This window comes from Enoplosus armatus, chromosome 8 (assembly GCF_043641665.1).
Source record: "Enoplosus armatus isolate fEnoArm2 chromosome 8, fEnoArm2.hap1, whole genome shotgun sequence".
Lineage (NCBI taxonomy): Eukaryota > Metazoa > Chordata > Actinopteri > Centrarchiformes > Enoplosidae > Enoplosus > Enoplosus armatus.
Window position 1 is genome coordinate 25,841,010 of NC_092187.1, and position 17,577 is coordinate 25,858,586.

Here is a 17,577-nt window from a genome sequence, read left to right on the forward strand (position 1 = left end):
TGCAGTAGAAATAAAGTTTGTGACGAGGACGATGGAACGTCTCTGCTCTGTGATACAAAATATTCCTACAATAAAAGTAAAATAAAGGTGAAATTAGAAATAAGAGACTAAATGTTTGAGTGTGTGTGTGTGTAGTTCATGCTGTGTCGGCGGGTTTTTAAAGAAAAGTAAGAATGTTATTCTGAAGAAGAGCTCGTTAAAAAACAGAAGACAGGAGAGGACATGGACACACAGGCTGCTGAAGACAAAGACACAGAATGAGGCTGGAAGATAAAGGACAGGGACAACATAACACGGCAACACACACACAGTTCAATTGAACCTGCTGCTGCCACTCTGATCAATAAATAACAGACGCGTCGTCACCAGGAGAGACCACGCCCCCTAACACACCAAGCCCCGCCCCCGTCATGTCTAGCCCTAGCCTCGATGAAAGGCCTCATTCAGCATCTGTCCCTGAAACAAAGATGTGTTCCTGCAGTTTACTCTGAGTCCATCTACTGTCTAAAAACAGCTACTGATGCTGAATCCGGTCTCTGGACTCTCACAGACTCACCTCAGGAACTGAACCTGGAAGTACCTGGCCCGTGTTGTCGGGGTCAGGGTCTAACATGAGCTTATGGCTGTGCTGGATTTACAGAAAACTGCTCTTATTCCAAGACGAAAGAAGAATTCCTGATACCTCCGACTCTAAAACGTGTTTTTTCTGAACAGCTGATGTGAACATGGCAGCAGTAGGAGAGAGGGGGCGGGGCCTCTGCTGGATATATGTTGCCTAGGTGTGTGTGTGTTGTGCCTCACCTCCTCCGTTCTTGTAGCACAGGTAGGGGAACCTCCACACGTTGCCGAGTCCGACAGCGAAGCCCACGCAGGACATGATGAAGTCCATCTGCCGCGTCCACGTCTCCCGCTCCACGTATCCTGGCCCCGCCCCCATCACCACACCCACCGCTTTCTTGTCCGGTCCGGCACAAGCACCGCCCACCACGCCACCGCCGGGCCCCACCGCTGGGACGAGGCTGCCGTTAGCAGCCGCGGTGGCGTAACCACCGCCGCCGTTAGACAGGAGGAGGGGGTTCTTCTTGGTCTCCTCCAGGAGCACCAGAGAGCAGGACGAGGCTGGCAGGGCCTGCTTCTCCATCACTCACAGTCCACAAACCAGTTAGAAACCAGTTAAAACTAGTCAGGAACCAGTTAAAAAACAGTCAGGAATCAGTTCAGTAAAGGCTCCAAAAGGTCAGTCTACGTCTCACTCTGGGGTCCTTCAGTTCCTGCTAGTTTTTGTCCCGTTTCTGGTTTCTGTCCCCAAAATCTGGTCTTTTCTCACAGTTAAGACACCAGTGACAAACCAGTAAGAATCAGGTCAGCTGTAGTTCCCTTTAATTCTTTTTGTGTTTCTCACTTTCACTCAGTAAAGTTTCAGCTGCACTGGTTTCCCTTTAATTCCACAGATTTGAGTTGCTTTAAAGCCTCTTCTTCTTTAAATCCTAAAAGTTGTTCCTTCTTCACTTCCTCTCACCAGTCAGATACCAGTTAAAAACCAGTAACAAACCCCTCAGGACAGGAGCAGTCAGCACTGGTTCTTCTCCCTTTAACTTGCAGCTTTTATGAGCTCTGTTGTCTCTATGTCCACCTCACCTTCTGTCCCCAACAAGCAGTCACACACCAGTTAAAAACCAGAAACAAACCAGTCGGTGGCTGCAATAGTAACGACCCTTTTCTCTTTGAATTAGATTGTAGATTTTTGTCTCTTTAAAGTTTAAAATTTTATCTTATTTTAGTCCTAAAATCTGAGTCTTGCTCACCTTGTGTCCCCCCTCCTGTCAGAGTCCTACAACCAGTCCGAAACAGATGAGTCAGTCAGTCAGCAGCAGGTCCAGCTCTGTCCCGTACAGTCCGCCTCGAGACCTCTGCTGCTTCCACCTTAATTCTCGGTCTTTCTTCGTGTTCAGTAATAATAAATATGATTATTATTATTCTCAGCGAGCAGCCGGAGGATCCAGAATCTGCTGCTTTATAGATCAATCCAATTAGATCCAGACGATTTAATTCAGATTGAATGTGTAAAAACAGAATTCAGAATGTCTAGTAATAATCTGGAGACATTTCTTTCTCGAATCGAAAATAAGAGATCAAATGACAAAAGTAAAAAATGTGAAAATAAAAAATAAAGGGAATTACACCGAAAACCGGACCGCGACCTTCAAAAACAATCCACGAAACACTTGAATGTGAGTCTGAAGAATCGCATGGGAACAGAGAGTCACGGAGGAGACGGCGGCCTGCTGGGAGACAGAGAGGACGGAGAGACCGGCGAGGACCGAATCACGATGCTTCTGCTCTCACAGACACACCGAGCGGCGCGCAGCTTCAGTCCCGGCGGCGGGCGGGCGGTGCAGGATGTGGAGGAATTGTTGCAGCTCCATCCGAGGAGGAGAAGAGAGAGAGAAATGTCCGGACGGACCTGAACGCGTCCCAGTTCTCTCAGCTGACAAATGTCCCGTTAGAGACGCTGCGAGGTATTTAAAGTCCTCCTGCTGTCTGTCTGTCTGTCCGTCTGTCCTACCGGCGGCTTTAAAAGGAGAAGCTGCTGCTGAGGTGACGTCACGCACACGGCCACGCCCCCTCTCTCTGTGGACGTCATCAGGATCACTCCTCCCTCTCTCTACCTTCATGACCCCCCCCTCCCTTTCCTTTCTCTTCTATATATCTGACGTCACACGGGTCCCCCCACACGCGCATACAGACACACACACAGTCACGTTTCCATCACTTGAGAGGACGTTACATTGACTTACATTCATTATGAGCCACTATAACATGCTGAGGAGGATCACTGTTTTATTATCTTTTTAACTCTAAAATGGAATCATTTATTTATGGGGACGTTATGTCCCCAGAAGGAAGGCGAGTCCCCACAATGTGCTCACACACACACAGTCAGACTCCTCCAGTCCAGCTATAGAACTGGGGTCTCAAACTGGAGCTGGAGGTGATCAATACATCTTCAAACGCATCACCAATCACCAAACCTTCAAAGTGAATCATCGGTAGATTTGTTTCCATCCACCTGTTCTTAAGCACAGTGGAAACTCCGAAACCAGTGAACAAACCAGTGAACAAACCAGTGAATAAACCAGTGAACAAACCAGTGAATAAACCTGTGAACAAACCAGTGAATAAACCTGTGAACAAACCAGTGAATAAACCAGTGAATAAACCAGTGAACAAACCAGTGAATAAACCTGTGAACAAACCAGTGAATAAACCTGTGAACAAACCAGTGAATAAACCAGTGAACAAACCAGTGAATAAACCTGTGAACAAACCAGTGAATAAACCAGTGAACAAACCAGTGAATAAACCTGTGAACAAACCAGTGAATAAACCAGTGAACAAACCAGTGAATAAACCAGTGAACAAACCAGTGAATAAACCTGTGAACAAACCAGTGAATAAACCAGTGAACAAACCAGTGAATAAACCTGTGAACAAACCAGTGAATAAACCAGTGAACAAACGCTGCCGCACATGAAGCTGTGACTGAAAGTCAGATCTGTGTGCAGCGATGAGGAGGTTGGGACCTTCCTCACAACACAAATGTCATATTTCCATTATGTTCTCCATCATGTTCTCCATCATGTTCTCCATCATGTTCTCCATCGTCTGAGCTTCGACTGGAGCTCCTTTAATGACGTCATCTCCTCGTGTCCTCCTCTTCTTCTGTGGTGGTTTAATGGCAGCGACTGGAGAATTAGCTCCAACAGCTGTTCTCACGTTCTCACACAAACAAGCAGCAGGTCACGTCATTATTTATTATTATTTTATTATTATTACACGTTATTTGGATCATTTTCTAGAAATTCAGTTTGAAATTGAGCTTCGTTTGGATGAAACTTGACTCTCTGAGTGACTCAGCAGAGAACACGTTCATTAAGACGGTTTCATTTGTGGACTCATCTTCTTCTCTCTGTTTCAGCCTGAAACTAAAACAAACTTTCTGTGTGATCGATCAGTTAAATAAACAGCTGTATGTTATTATCCTTCAGTTAGATAAAGACAAGACAGAAGTCTTTGTATTTGACAACAAGGAGGAAAGAATGAAAGTTATTACTCCAGAGCTTTAAAGATATGGACGTTTTTATTGGACTCTATTAGTTTATATTTGACTATCCACAAATAAGTCTTTTTGTATTTGTGATGTGTAAAGTCACATCCACAAAAATACAGAGCGAATTGCAAATATACATAACTTACTCTGTAAACACGTATTTTAATTTATTCTAAGCTTTGTTCCTTTGCTCCGTGGACGTGACTTAATGCTGAGGTCAGGTCAGGAAAGACTGTAAGATGTTTACGACAACTGAAGTCTGTGAGGGATAAAAATCCTGAGCATTAACAATATAACACTATATTAAATATGGTTTAATGACTGTGACTGATATTTCTTTTAGTTTTCACTTTTGTTTTATTTAACACTGAGTCACATACATCAGGACTTGGACTTTAAATGCTGTTTACAGTCCAGAAATAAGAGTTTAGTATCAAAAAGACACCGTTACTCTTCCATGTCCTGTTGGGAGGGACTTGAACAGGAAATACCTTGCAGGAAAGTCTAAACTAACTTTTAAAGATGTAAAGAGTGGAAAATAGTGAGAAATGCCGTCACAATGACCTGTTGGCTAACATGGACAAGATGTGCTTTGGGTAAATAAAGTGAGAAGAGACTTCTGAGAAAGTTACATAAAGTTCGTTAAGTATTTGGAAGAGAAATAACTTTTTAGTCACAGGATGTTTTTTAGTGAATGATTAAAATAAAGGTTAACACTCACCTCTCAGTGTTTCTTCACCTGCACAGACAGACAGGCAGACAGACAGAGAGGTGGAGAGAGGAGAGAAAACAGTGCGTCAGTGGGTTGGAAGAACCGGACTAATACCTGGAAGGGACTGAGTGTCCTGATAAAACCTGACAAATGGTGTAGTCATGACTAACGCCTGGAAATGACTGGAGGGCCATTGTGTGGAGGACCAACTAATACCTGGAAATGAATAGGAAGAAAATGTTGGTAGGGCTGCAGCTAATATCTGGAAGTAACTGGATGGCCATAGGTAGATATTTGTGTGGAGGGAAGGTATTTAATGGTGGAACAAAATACTGGTGGATGCTGACTACTATCTGGAACTGGACAGGCACCTTGACTTCTAGGAAAGAAAGTAGGAAGGCTGCAACTAAAATCTGAAGGAGACTGGATGGTCTTGACTACTGCCAGGCAGGGATTTGAAGAGATGAAGACTTTGAGGTCAAAGAACAGCTCAGTCTCAGTCTTACATTCATATTTCCAAACAATCCAGAACAATGTTGAACCTGGAAAGTACCTCTGAAGCAGCAGAAGACTTTTCTCTGTCATGTTTACCTGCAGGTTGCTACCCTTCTTTCTTCTTGGAGCTCCTCAGGATGGAAACAGTCACTGTCTCCACCTGCTGGTTCCACATCAAACTACAGCCAACATTTATTTCTTACCCTGAAACACATTTTAAAAACATCTCTATCAAACATAAACCTTGGAGATGAAAGGACACATTATTTTAAATTCTTGTGAATAAAATGTGTTTACAAACAAACAATTGTGCTTAATGTGACTTATTTTTATTGAAAAATGAGAAAATGATTATGAAAGGATGGGAGTGATAAAACTGCCTGTCTGTCTGTCTGTCTGTCTGCTGGACGGACTGTGATGAGATGTGGTTCAGACCTTCATGGTCCCCTCAGGATGAACTGTAGTAACTCTGGTGATCCTCTGACTCTTCATCTAGCGCCACCATCAGGTCAACATGTTCACGTGTCCAATACTTTGGTTTATGAACTGATGACATTCATCAGCCTCAGCTGGACTCTCTGTTTACTGCTAACTAGCTAATGTTAGCATGCTAACACGCTAAACTAAGATGGTGGACATGGTTAACATTATACCTGCTGAACATCCAACCAAGATGACGACAGCAACCATTAAAGCCATCAGAGAGCCCTTAAATGAGCTCCTGCGATGGTTTGTTGTGAGGTCAGCTGCAGGTCGGTGCTGCTGTTCTCTTTCTTCTCTGATGTCTCGGTGGATTTATTCTGGATGAGATAATGATCTCCTCTGGAAGTGTAAGTCACACTGAATGATTCAATATGTTCCACGTCTGTGTGTTCACATCTGACTGATTTTTGATTCACGTAGTGTCTTCGCCTCCCCTTTAGCTCCCTGGCGCCCCCCTGAGGAGGCTTTAGTCTTTCTCTTTTGTCTTTGTCCCGCTGAACGTCTCCATGTCTATTACAGACTAGATCCTGAAAGGAGAGTTAAATTACAGACGAGCACATTGTTTCTCATGAGAACAGATTCCACTTTAATGTCTTAGAAAATGTACAGTTTCAAAATAAAATCTTTATTTTAAAGCTTAATGACAGTTAGAAACTGTTCTGGAGGCTTAAGGCACCGAGGTGAAAAGAACAATACATCTACAACATGAAGAGCTGTTTATAACGAACGGAGTTAAAAAAAAACATCTTTCAAAATACATTTTCATATTAAAAACTCAAACAACTGAGGAGGAAACACTGTAAACTTTCACATAAAAACTGAGGTCACTTGAGGCTGATTTTCCCTTTAAATTCAGTTTTGAGCAGGTTGACGTCGCTGCTTTGCTCTGAGGCACATTTGTGTTACAGACTTCCACCTTTAACAGAAATATTCACTGAATAGTTTGAAAAGTTTCCTTTCTGAATGTGACAGATACATTTTGGCCTTTTATTTTTGTTTAAGTTTAAAAAAAGAAATCATAAAAGTTAAAACACTCATCATAAATCAAAATATTATTGGGTTCTAAATCAAAATTAAGTGAGTCAAATCTATTGATTTATGCCATAATTTTACCATCTGATACTTTCATTTACTAATTATTTCATACATTTTGTTTTATTTTTCTGGCAGTATTGGGCTTCCATACCAGACGGTCAATTTGGTGTCGATTCTTATGTCTTATATCTTTCTTTAAAAGAACATACTTCATGTCATTATTTTGAGAAAACAAGATCATATGATGATGATCTGGTTGTTTCAGGATCATCTCAAGATAATTATCTTGTTATGTCTTTATTATTTCAAAGTAACTACGAGATTGTTAATGTGTGAAATAAACAGTGAAGGCTGACAACTGGTTGAATAAAAGAATAAAGGACATAGTTTCTGTTTTTGACCTCAGCAGGAGGACGAAGGCAGCAGTTTGTCCAAATGTCCGTCTGTCTGTCACTCAGGATCCTTTCTGTTTACCTGCACACCTGGAGGACAGAAACAAGCAGAGAAGAAGAAGAGAGGAGGTCAGACTGCCTGAACCCGACTCATCACTGTTAAAGCACACATGGTCCTGGTTCGTTCTGGTTCGTCCTGGTTCGTCCTGATTCGTCCTCCTCAGCCTCAGAAAACTGGTTTTCTTCCTGATTTTCAGGAAATGTACATTTGCAAAAGGAAAAGCAACTGTTAAAATTCACATATGAAGAAGTTAAATAAAAAGAACGATGAAAATACAATACGACCTTCTATTTTGAAATGACAGATGCTTCGCTCAGTATTTATGGTACGTCGAGTTACGTCTGACATTTACTGTAAACTGACGGATTCTTTTGGTCAAAATATTTATGTTGAATAAAATAGTTTGTTTTCAGTTTCAGTTTAAATTTTGTTTTAGTAAGAAATGTTCACAAAAACTGTTTGAATGATTTCCTTCCGAAATATTACAAATCCACTAATTTTACATTTCAGTATTTTACATACTAACAACACACATCCTGGTCCTGGTCCTGGTCCTGGTCCGTCCTCAGCTGGTGGAAACTTTTTCCGTCTTCACTGACATGAAGGAACAAGTATAATTGTGTATATTAAATATTTTCTGAGCTAATCACACTTCAAATAAAGATTTTAAACAGGATGTAGACTTTAAATTAGTTTCTTTTCTGAATCTAAAAATATAAGAAACTTCCTCGATTCCGTGATCCACCAGAATAAAGTTATTCAGCAGCGCTGGAAAGTAACTAAGTACATTTACTCAAGTACAAATTTGAGGTACTTGTATTTTACTTATATTTTGTTACTGTGTACATCTCAGAGGGAAATATTTACTTCACTGCATTTATCTGACAGCTTTAGTTACTTTACAAATGAAGATTTTTACACACAAAACAAATGAAAATGTAAAAGTAGCTGAAACGATGAGTCATCAATCAATCAATCCATCAATCAGTCGATCAACAGGAAATTCATTGGAAACTATTTGTCATTTCATTTTCTTTTCATTTTCTCATTGTGACGGCAGAATGTTTCCAAACCAAACAATCGATCCATTAATGGAGAAAATGAACTAATAATCATTAGCTGATAGTTCAGAATGAGCTCCAACAGCAACATCCTGCTTCACATTAATGAGGAGGAATAATCCTCTAATGACAGAATCTATAACAGGAGGACAGACACAGGACATCTGACTGCTGGAAAACTTTAAGGACATTTACTGATTATACTGGCAGACTTGTACTGGAACAGAGTATTTGTACTGTGTGGTATTACTGTAGTAAAGAACTTAAGATAATTACTGTTGTGTTATTTTATGTTCTTAATATTCGATATGAAACATGCTTGAGGCGAGAAGTGATGGCTGTAGATAAAAAGGCCTGATGATGTCCAACATACGGTCTGCGTCACAAACTGGAGACGTGGCAGAGAGGCTCTACTGAAACACACTATCCTGTTGCATTATGGGAAATGTAGGATTCAGTGTTTTGGGACTTAAAGTGACAACAACTACTTTATGGAAGAGACACTCAGGAACACAGGAGGACTGGATTAAAGCCGACATCATATATGTGTAGCTACTGATTCATAGATTAAGTTGTCCATACAGGAATATACCATTTCTCAAATGTGAGAATCTCAACCTGGAAACTTTTCACTGATGTCTAAAGGAACAGTCCAACATTTAACTGAAACCCTGTTGATCTCTGTCTCCTCCAGAGTCACATGAGAAGATGGAGATCAGCTTCATCTTCATCATCCATGAAGCAGACGGTTAGTTTGAGGCGGTCAGAGCTGCACGAGTTTACATCCACGGTTAGAAACGCCTGAGAAGACGAGTTCAGGGGACATAAATAAGCTCGTTTGTAAGGAAAAGTTGAAAAGCTCCTGAGAGTTTCTTTTATGAGGAAAGATTAGATTTGACCTTCCTGTGGTACGATGGAGTTTCAGGAAAACTAAATCTGACATTTTTAGAAGAAGTTGTTGTTGTGAAACCTGTAATTTGAGTTCATCCACATGAGCAGACTTTTCTTCCTGGATTCAAATCTTGATTTTACAACTTCCTCTTAAAATGATGACTTTTCACTCACATTTCAACTTTTTCTCAAATATTTGGACTTTTCCAGATTCTTTTCCTCACAGTGTTTCTAACACTGCGTCATATTGTGGAAACTGACCAAGGATCAGAACATAAAATAGAGAGAGACAGAGTCTTTGAGTCCATGTCCTTGTTTATATAAAACTTTACCAAAAGAAGTATGTACAGATTCAGAGGCATTGGTACAAGTCGACAATCAAGTGCAAACTAACAGATCAGTGATGAAACTGTCCGGTCCCTCCGAACAGATTTCATACAAACCAAACACACACTTCCAGACAGGAAGAGGAAGATTTCTGAAGGATCCTATTGGACGGCTCTCCGCCTGGAGGTCCAATGAGGAGCCTTCAGGATTATCTTTAAACTGCCAGCAGGTGGCGCTCCAGACAAATGTAGATTCAACGGAAACCAAAACTGATCAGAATATGAAAGCTGAAGCTGAATTTACTCATTTTAAATGAAGAAATTCATAATTCTACAATTCTATAACAACAAGATAACTCTCCCCTTGGAATCTAATTATTCCAGCATCTCCAGATAAACACGTTTTAAATCATGCGAGCGTCTCATCTCATCTTGGAATCATTTCTCCTGTCGAGAGATGTGTCTCATAATCTCGACACACAGACACTTTCCCAGCATGCTGTATTCTCAGGATACAGCATCGTTGTTCTTTGTTGTCTCGAGATAATGAAATCATAAACATTTATCTGCTCGTCATCATTTATCTAGATTACAGGATCGCGACTGCTTTCAGCTTTCGTACTAAACATCATTTCTGATCAAATAAATCATTTCTGTCTAATTCAGATGTTGTCGTCGTCACAGTTGAACTGCTGAGTCTAAAATCTCACCGGCAACTTTGACTGTAAATATTTATGACTGATCAGAGAACAGCAGCTCTGATCGTTTCCTCTTCCTCCTCGTTCACCGCCACCCGGAAATAAAACACACCAACCGATCAGCCGTTCATTCCCACATTAAATAACAACTACTGATATATTGGAGTCCCAAAAGACACAAACTGCCAGCTGGATCATTTCGTTTCACAAAAACAGAAAATAACAGAACGTAAAATAACTTTTTTATTCTCCCTTCACAGTTTGATCAAAATCAGAAAAACACCTTCGATTCTGATGATAATAAACAAAAACAAATATTTAAAGTTCTTTTTGCACTTTGGGAGAAAAAGTTTTTTGTCTCCACATCGATGTGAAAAACGTTTCTCCGTCTGAGAACACGAGTTCATTATCTAGGAACCGTTTCCATGAAGAAATTATTTGTTGTTGAAATGTTTGAAATATTCATTAAAGCTAAATTTCATGATCTCAATAAAACTGTAAAAAGGAAAATGATTCTTCTTCTTCTGATTGTGTCATAATAACTTCACACTTCTGAGAAGTCATTAAGAGATCAATCGATAATGTAAACAATCATTACCTGCAGTCGCTTAGTCGATGTTGAGGCGTTGCCTTCAGGCCGCCATCATTTCAGTTTATAATGTGCTCGAAAGGTTTTAACAAATACATCTGCGATGAATCAAATTACCACAAACTAATTGCTACATGGTGACCTGGACCTTCGGGTCCTCCAGTCTCGGATTAGAAACAGGTATTCATCCCCTCCTGCAGCGATCTGGAGACACAACAACCAAAAACTTTCCTCTCAAAGTCAAACATCAACGTAAACAAGAAGCAGCTCAGCAGACAAACAGACAAACACCACTTCAACCCCCATCGACCCCCCACCATTTAACCCGCCCGTCGACGCGCAGCAACAGAACAACATTCAGGGCGCCTCCGCAGGACGTCTTCTTCAACAAGACGCCTGCAGCAGGACAGTTTTGGTGAACAAACATTATAATTATTACGATTCAGTCATTTAAAAAGGTGCTCCAATCAACGAGCACATTCCTCTCTCAGCTCCCGTCACACCTTCGGCTGCTTCTCAAACTGATCTGAGTTCAGCGTCTTCGTGACGAGACAGGAGCCGTTTGTGTCCCTCAAACCAGAAGAAAGAGTTTCTGTATGAAGCTGCAGAGTTTTCAGTTCCAGTTGGTCTGAGTGGACTCTGCTAACCGCTAACCGCTAACACCAACACAATCGTATGGCTTCTGTACAGATGAGAAGAAAAGGCACCGAACACAAACATGGCCGCCGACAAGAAGCTACGATGTTTTCACTGAGCAGCTCGACAGAACGACAACACGTCAGTTACCAGATGAGTGATGATGATGATGATGATGAAGTGAAGCTGCGCAGTGAAAACACTCCATCTGATCAGACTGCAGTTTCTCAATAATCAATAATCAACATGTGATCTGTATCCAGCGTAAGGCTTCTTCTCTTTTCATTCACTTAGTAGAGTTAAGAGTTTTAAGGCAGAGAGGGCGAGACAGACAGACAGACAGACAGACAGACAGACAGACGGTCAGACAGACGGTCAGGGTTTCCTCCTCCTCCTGCAGTTAGTCTGTGATGTGGACGGCAGAGGGAGGAGACACGACGCCTCCCTGAGCTCTGAGGTGGAGAGGGAGGAGAGAGGAGAGGTTAGTGTTTAGGAGGAAAAGCTTAAAACTAGGCGTAAGGAGCGCTGCTCCCCTTCCTCGCCTCCTCTTCCCCCTCGAGGGAAGGAGCAGACTTACAGCAGAGGAGCAGGAAAGTGAGTCTCTGCTCTCGTCCGCATCACAAACCAAATGTTAGTTTTCAGCTCTGAGGAGGACATCGACTCTTCTGTCCCCCTTTTCATCACAGGAGGAGAAAAAAGGAGGCGAGGAGGTCCGTGAGTTTAGTTGAGGAGCCTGATGGAGAGCAGAGACCCAGCAGGAAGCAAGAGAGGAGGAAAATGAAGCGTCTTCTCCTCTTTTTGTCTCCAGAGTCTTCAGGAGGGGGGATGGGGTGAGCAGGAGGAGTCAGGAGAAGGTCAGGAGGAGGAGTCAGGAGGAGGAGGTCAGGAGGAGGAGTTAGGAGGAGTCAGGAGCAGGTCAGAAGGAGGAGGTCAGGAGGAGGAGTTAGGAGGAGGAGTCAGGAGGAGGTCAACTCAGGATACCATCAGAGGTCGAGAGACCTTTGCAGAGAGCAGGTCAGAGAGCGAGCAGCAGATGACTCAGTTTGACCTCTGACCCCGCAGAGAGAGACAGGAAGTGAGACAGAGAGAGAGAGAGAGAGACAGTTCACTTCACCAGCACTGACTTTGGCAGAAACGCCTCCATCTCTGCGCCTCCGTTCGGCCTCGGCGACGCTGAAGACGCCGAGGAAGACGAGGAGGAGCTCGGGGACGAGGAGCCGCCGGCCGCTTTGGGGAGGCTGTACATGTAGACGGCGCCGATGACGAGCCCCGCCCCCGCCGTGAAGAGCAGGTCCACGTGGAAGCCGAACAGGTAGATGGACATCACCGTGGAGACGATGATGGAGAAGGAGGTGGCGAAGCCCTTCAGGATGTTGTCGGCGTACTTCACCACCACGGCCACCAGCAGCCCGCCGAACGCCTGGTTGAAGATGACGCACCACACCATGTCGGTGTAGCCGAACAGGAAGCCGCGCTCGGCGATGGCGGTGCCGTCGTTCCACCACAGTCCCAGCATGCCGAGCGCCGTGCCGAAGATCCCCAGCTGCACGTTCCTCACCCACACGGACGCGGAGCTCCCCTTCAGGATCTTCTCAAAGTAAACGCCGGCGAATCCCGACGACAGGCAGCTGATCACCACGGCAACCAACCCGACAGTGTAGTTCTGATTGGAGCTGTCCGACACGGACGCCTCCTTCTTCCCCTCCTGCTGCACCTGAGAGGGAAACGATCGATCAGCTCACTGATCACACGAGCGCGTCAATACGATCGATCAGTAAGTTGTATACGGTCACACACTGATGCCAGACAGGAAGTGTCAGATAAATCAACAAAATAAAGCGTAATAAGACTACGTCGACATCAAATAAGCACAGCTGACAGGTGAGCTGAAGGCGACACGACTCACCTGTACGATGGCGACGCCGCCGAACAGCAGCAGCAGAGAAACCCACTGAACTCTGGACAGAGACTTCCTCAACATCAGCACGCTGAACAGAGCCGTGGTGAGGATCTTCAGCTGGTAGGTCACCTGAGGGGGGGCGAGCAACCGATTCACCATTAACACAAGTTGATCGTTTTCTTCTTCAACATGTTCAGACTCAAAGCAGCAGTGAATGTTTCTACTAACAACCTGCTATATCTTATTATTATTGGTATTATTATTAAAACTCATCAGTGAGCCTCACTGTTGTTTCCTTCATCACCATGAACACACACACTGTAGTTTATCTGGACTCACACACACACACACACCGTCCTGCTGCCACAAACACTCACTAGAGCTCCACATGTGGATTCATCCGCCGCTGAAAATAGTCCCCAACAGATGCACTATTTCCTCCTGTTGGTTTGATAAAAACTCCAGCGAGCAGCTGTTGGAGGGAATGACTGAGCCTTTTAAACATGAAACTATATATTTGTGAGGAGTTTTTTAAAGATTGACGTCTTCAGCAGGAACCAATGGGCTGAGAGCTGAGAGCCACAGACAGGAAGTGAGACAGGACTGAGAGACGGACAGACAGGTTGAGTCTGAACACGAGAAAATACAGAATAACAGCAGACTCTGAACTCTGACCTGAAACGTGGCGGCCGGCAGGTTGGAGATGGCGACGTACTGCAGGTTGTTCTGCAGAGTGTAGATGAGCGAAGGGACGGCCAGTTTCAGAGTGTCTTTGTACTGAAACACGATGGAGTCGACGAGGAAGAACGCCGTCTCCTTCACACTGACTGCAGAGAGAGAGAGAGAGAGAGGGTGTTACAGTATATTATAATGTCGTTCTCCCGCTGGTGCAGCCCGTCTGGGTCCCTGCAGTGTTACAGGACTCTCCTGTGGTCTGGACTGACAGCCAGCAGCCTCTGTGGTCTTGTCTGGTGTGATCAGATCTTGTCTGGACCTTCATGTTGTTGCTCTCTGGTTTTTACTTCTCCACTGTTTCTGTCCCAACAGGAGCAAGTAACTTCTTTAGTAATCTACAGTATGTTTCATGTTACCTGTCTAAAAAACATTTCACTGAGGTGCACCAGTGACCCTGAGAATACATGTCAGCGTAGAGTCTCATGTCGCAGGTAAACATCATCATCATCGTCGTCATCATCAGTGGGAGATTCACTTACATCTCTTCTGCATCAGGATGATGAGCAGACACGTCAGGACCTTCAGGACCTCCGCCATGACGACGGCCGACGTCGTGAAGAAGCGGTCGCCTGGCAACGTGCGGACGTATCTGATGCTGAGGATGAGCGATGCATTCTGGACCACCAGCACGGCCAGACTGATGTACTTCAACCTCTTGTTCACTGCAAGAAAACACACAAATCAAAGCTCCGAATGAAGCCAAGAGAGGGAGCTCCAATAAGGAAACAGGAACATTAGTTTCTTTGACACAAAGGAGTCCTGATCCTGAACACTGCCTGTGATCCAGACCTGATCACCACATCCTGGGACGCTCTGGTCTTTGAATGGGAGTAAAGCCCTGCAGCAGGTTCAACATCCACAAACAAACCGTTGACGTTTGCCAGTTTAGAAACCAGAGCCTTTTGCTCTTCAATAAATGTTTCATCACATGAGGCTAAAAAGTCTTTAGCGGTAATAAAACATGTTGTGTTCTGGTCTGTCTCTAAACACAGAGTCCAGCTGAGGCTGATGAACGTCATCAGCTCTGCAGGTATTTGGTCATAAACCAAAGTGTTGGACACATGAACATGTTGACCTGATGGTGGCGCTGATGAAGAGTCAGAGGATCACCAGTATTTTCACACAGTGGTACTTTAATAAAGATCTGAATTCTACTAGTAATACTAGCACCACCGGCTGAGTGTGGACAAACCTGACGACACATTTACACCACAAGAGCCAGGAGAGAGCGTGCGTGCGTGCGTGCGTGCCTCCACCTGAGCAAACCTCCACGTCACCAGCTCCTACTACCCATTACTCACTAACACACCTGGCTCACACACCTTTCACAAGGTAAATAAAGGCTGTTTAGCATTAGCACACCAGCGGACACCAGCGGGTCAGTTAGCTACAGAGACACGAGTTACAGACCAACAACAAAACAGTGAAGTTAGCGGCTGCAAATTAGCCTAGCCTGGTACGCCAGCCTCCAGGTCAGCTAGCATGCTAACAGTTCATTTTCCCTAGTTTAAATTAACACCACGGTACCCGCTGTACTTATTAAACACCTGCAAGTACGTCTAACACTGTCGACATGAGTTAGTTAGCTTACTAGTTAACTTTCCTGGTTAACTTCTATAAACAATAACCCGCATAAAGTCAGCTAAGTCTGGTTAGTTTAGCCGCTAATTAGCTAGCCTTCACATCCCTGTCAGTTAATACAGACAAAAACTTTGTTATTATTTATTTTAAATTCAACCAGAGAATAAACTGTAATTCTTATTTCAACACACCCGCCTTCTCGTCATCTAGCTCCCCGGGTTTAGAGCCGTGTGGGCCGTGTGAAGTTAACTCATGCAGGTACTCGCCCGCCCACCCCCCGGGACCCTCGTACCTTCACTTTGACTCCGGCTCGCTGCCTTCTCCTCCGCCGCCTGGCTGTGGTTCCCTCCGGCCATGCTGCTCCCTCTGCCCGCTGTCCGGACCGAGCCTTCACCCCGCTGCCTGCTCGGCTAACGCTCCGCTAGCCTCCCAGCTAGCCCCAGCTCACAGTTTAGGTCCAACCGGAGCACCGACCTCCGGATTGTTCTTCGGGTGAAAGCGGGAGGCAGCGGGTCTTCAGACAAATATCAGACCGGAGCTGGTGACAGAGAAGCCTGCGGAGGAAGCACCGGGACCACCGGGACCACCGGGATAAAAACAGTCCGTGGAAGATCTGAGGAGTCCGGGAACTGCAGGAACTAAGTCCTGCTGCAGAGATAGGACAAACTGTCTGACAGGATGTATCACTCTGATGAAGAAACTCTTGTAATATAGTATATAGACAATGGAATAGAATAGAATTGAATTGAATTGAATTGAATTGAATATATGTAATACTGATGTCCCTCTATTCGTGTCTAAAATAATGAATCTCATGAAAATTGTTTTATTATGAAATTTTAGATTTTTAATTCATTAACAACACTAAAAAAATACCACATCCACATATATGAACAGATATAACTTTGATTTGCATTACTCATTCATGAAATCACACAGTACACGGACACAATCCCCTCTTCTAATAAATAATAAATAATAATAAAGACAGCTGTTAAAACCATTTACATTTATATTTTTTGTTTTTCTGAATACAGTTGAAAAGAAAATATAATAAAAAAGATACTGCATAAAAACTACTCACATTTGATTATTTATCCGTTGTATAAACAGACTCCATCAATCACTGTGTACTGATTTGTCTGACGTGAGTTTTCTGATGAAAAGAAATAGAAACGGTTTCTGATCTTTTTAAAGAAAAAGCCTTCTGGAATATTAAAATCATTTTGTTTTTGATCAGTTTGTATCTCGGTTGCTAAAATGCTAAGAAATCAACTGAATTATTAGTAAATGTTTGACTGCAAAAGTTCCTTAAAGTTGGACTGAAGTGTTTTAGTTGTTTTAATGATTATTTCTCATTGTGAACCATTCGCTGTTGTTTATTCATTTTATGATTTGTTTCCTTTTTTTACTGTTTGGATATTATATGTTTATTTTTTAACATACATTTTGTCTGAATATTAGTTCAGTGGACTTCTGTATTTATAGACAACGTTTAAATAGACAAAATGTCATTTTGTGGAGGAAAAAGGTGAATACTTAAATAAACTGTTAAAAACTAAAAGTTACGTGAGTCAGTGGGAGCTGCTTGTTTTCATATCAGCTGGACAGAAGTGTGTTTACCTTTATTTATTCATTTATTTTGGCCTGAGAGAAATAAACTGGAGGTCTATAATGACTGTAAGAACAGTCTGTGAGGAGGAGCTCTGAATAAACCGTCAGAGTGAGACCTCTTCCCTCTCCTCCACCTCTCTGATCCTGCTGACAACAGTCGCTTCCTTGTTCTCCTTCAGGTTGAACATGGAGGGATCCTATTGGCTGCTTACCTGTCAGATGGCGTTGATGTTCAGCGCTACCTGCTGGTTTAAAGG

At 43.3% G+C, this 17,577-nt stretch overlaps 2 protein-coding genes across 2 annotated transcripts in view; both read right to left on the bottom strand.

Moving 5' to 3' along the window:
* slc6a8 (solute carrier family 6 member 8) overlaps positions 1–1,141 on the bottom strand; it is a 27,610-nt gene extending 26,469 nt beyond the window's left edge. The window contains exon 1 of the mRNA XM_070910024.1: positions 802–1,141. Within this exon, the coding sequence (XP_070766125.1) occupies positions 802–1,141 (340 nt within the window). The remainder of the gene's footprint in view (positions 1–801) is intronic.
* A 9,735-nt stretch (positions 1,142–10,876) lies between these two features.
* slc35a2 (solute carrier family 35 member 2) lies at positions 10,877–16,297 on the bottom strand. The gene is made up of 6 exons (XM_070910550.1): positions 15,999–16,297; positions 14,601–14,787; positions 14,066–14,213; positions 13,397–13,519; positions 12,615–13,204; positions 10,877–11,058 (listed from the first exon to the last, which is right to left on the bottom strand). Exons 1-6 carry the CDS (start codon positions 16,060–16,062, stop codon positions 11,025–11,027), a joined length of 1,146 nt encoding a protein of 381 aa, XP_070766651.1. The 5' UTR covers positions 16,063–16,297; the 3' UTR covers positions 10,877–11,024.
* Positions 16,298–17,577: the final 1,280 nt, after the last annotated feature.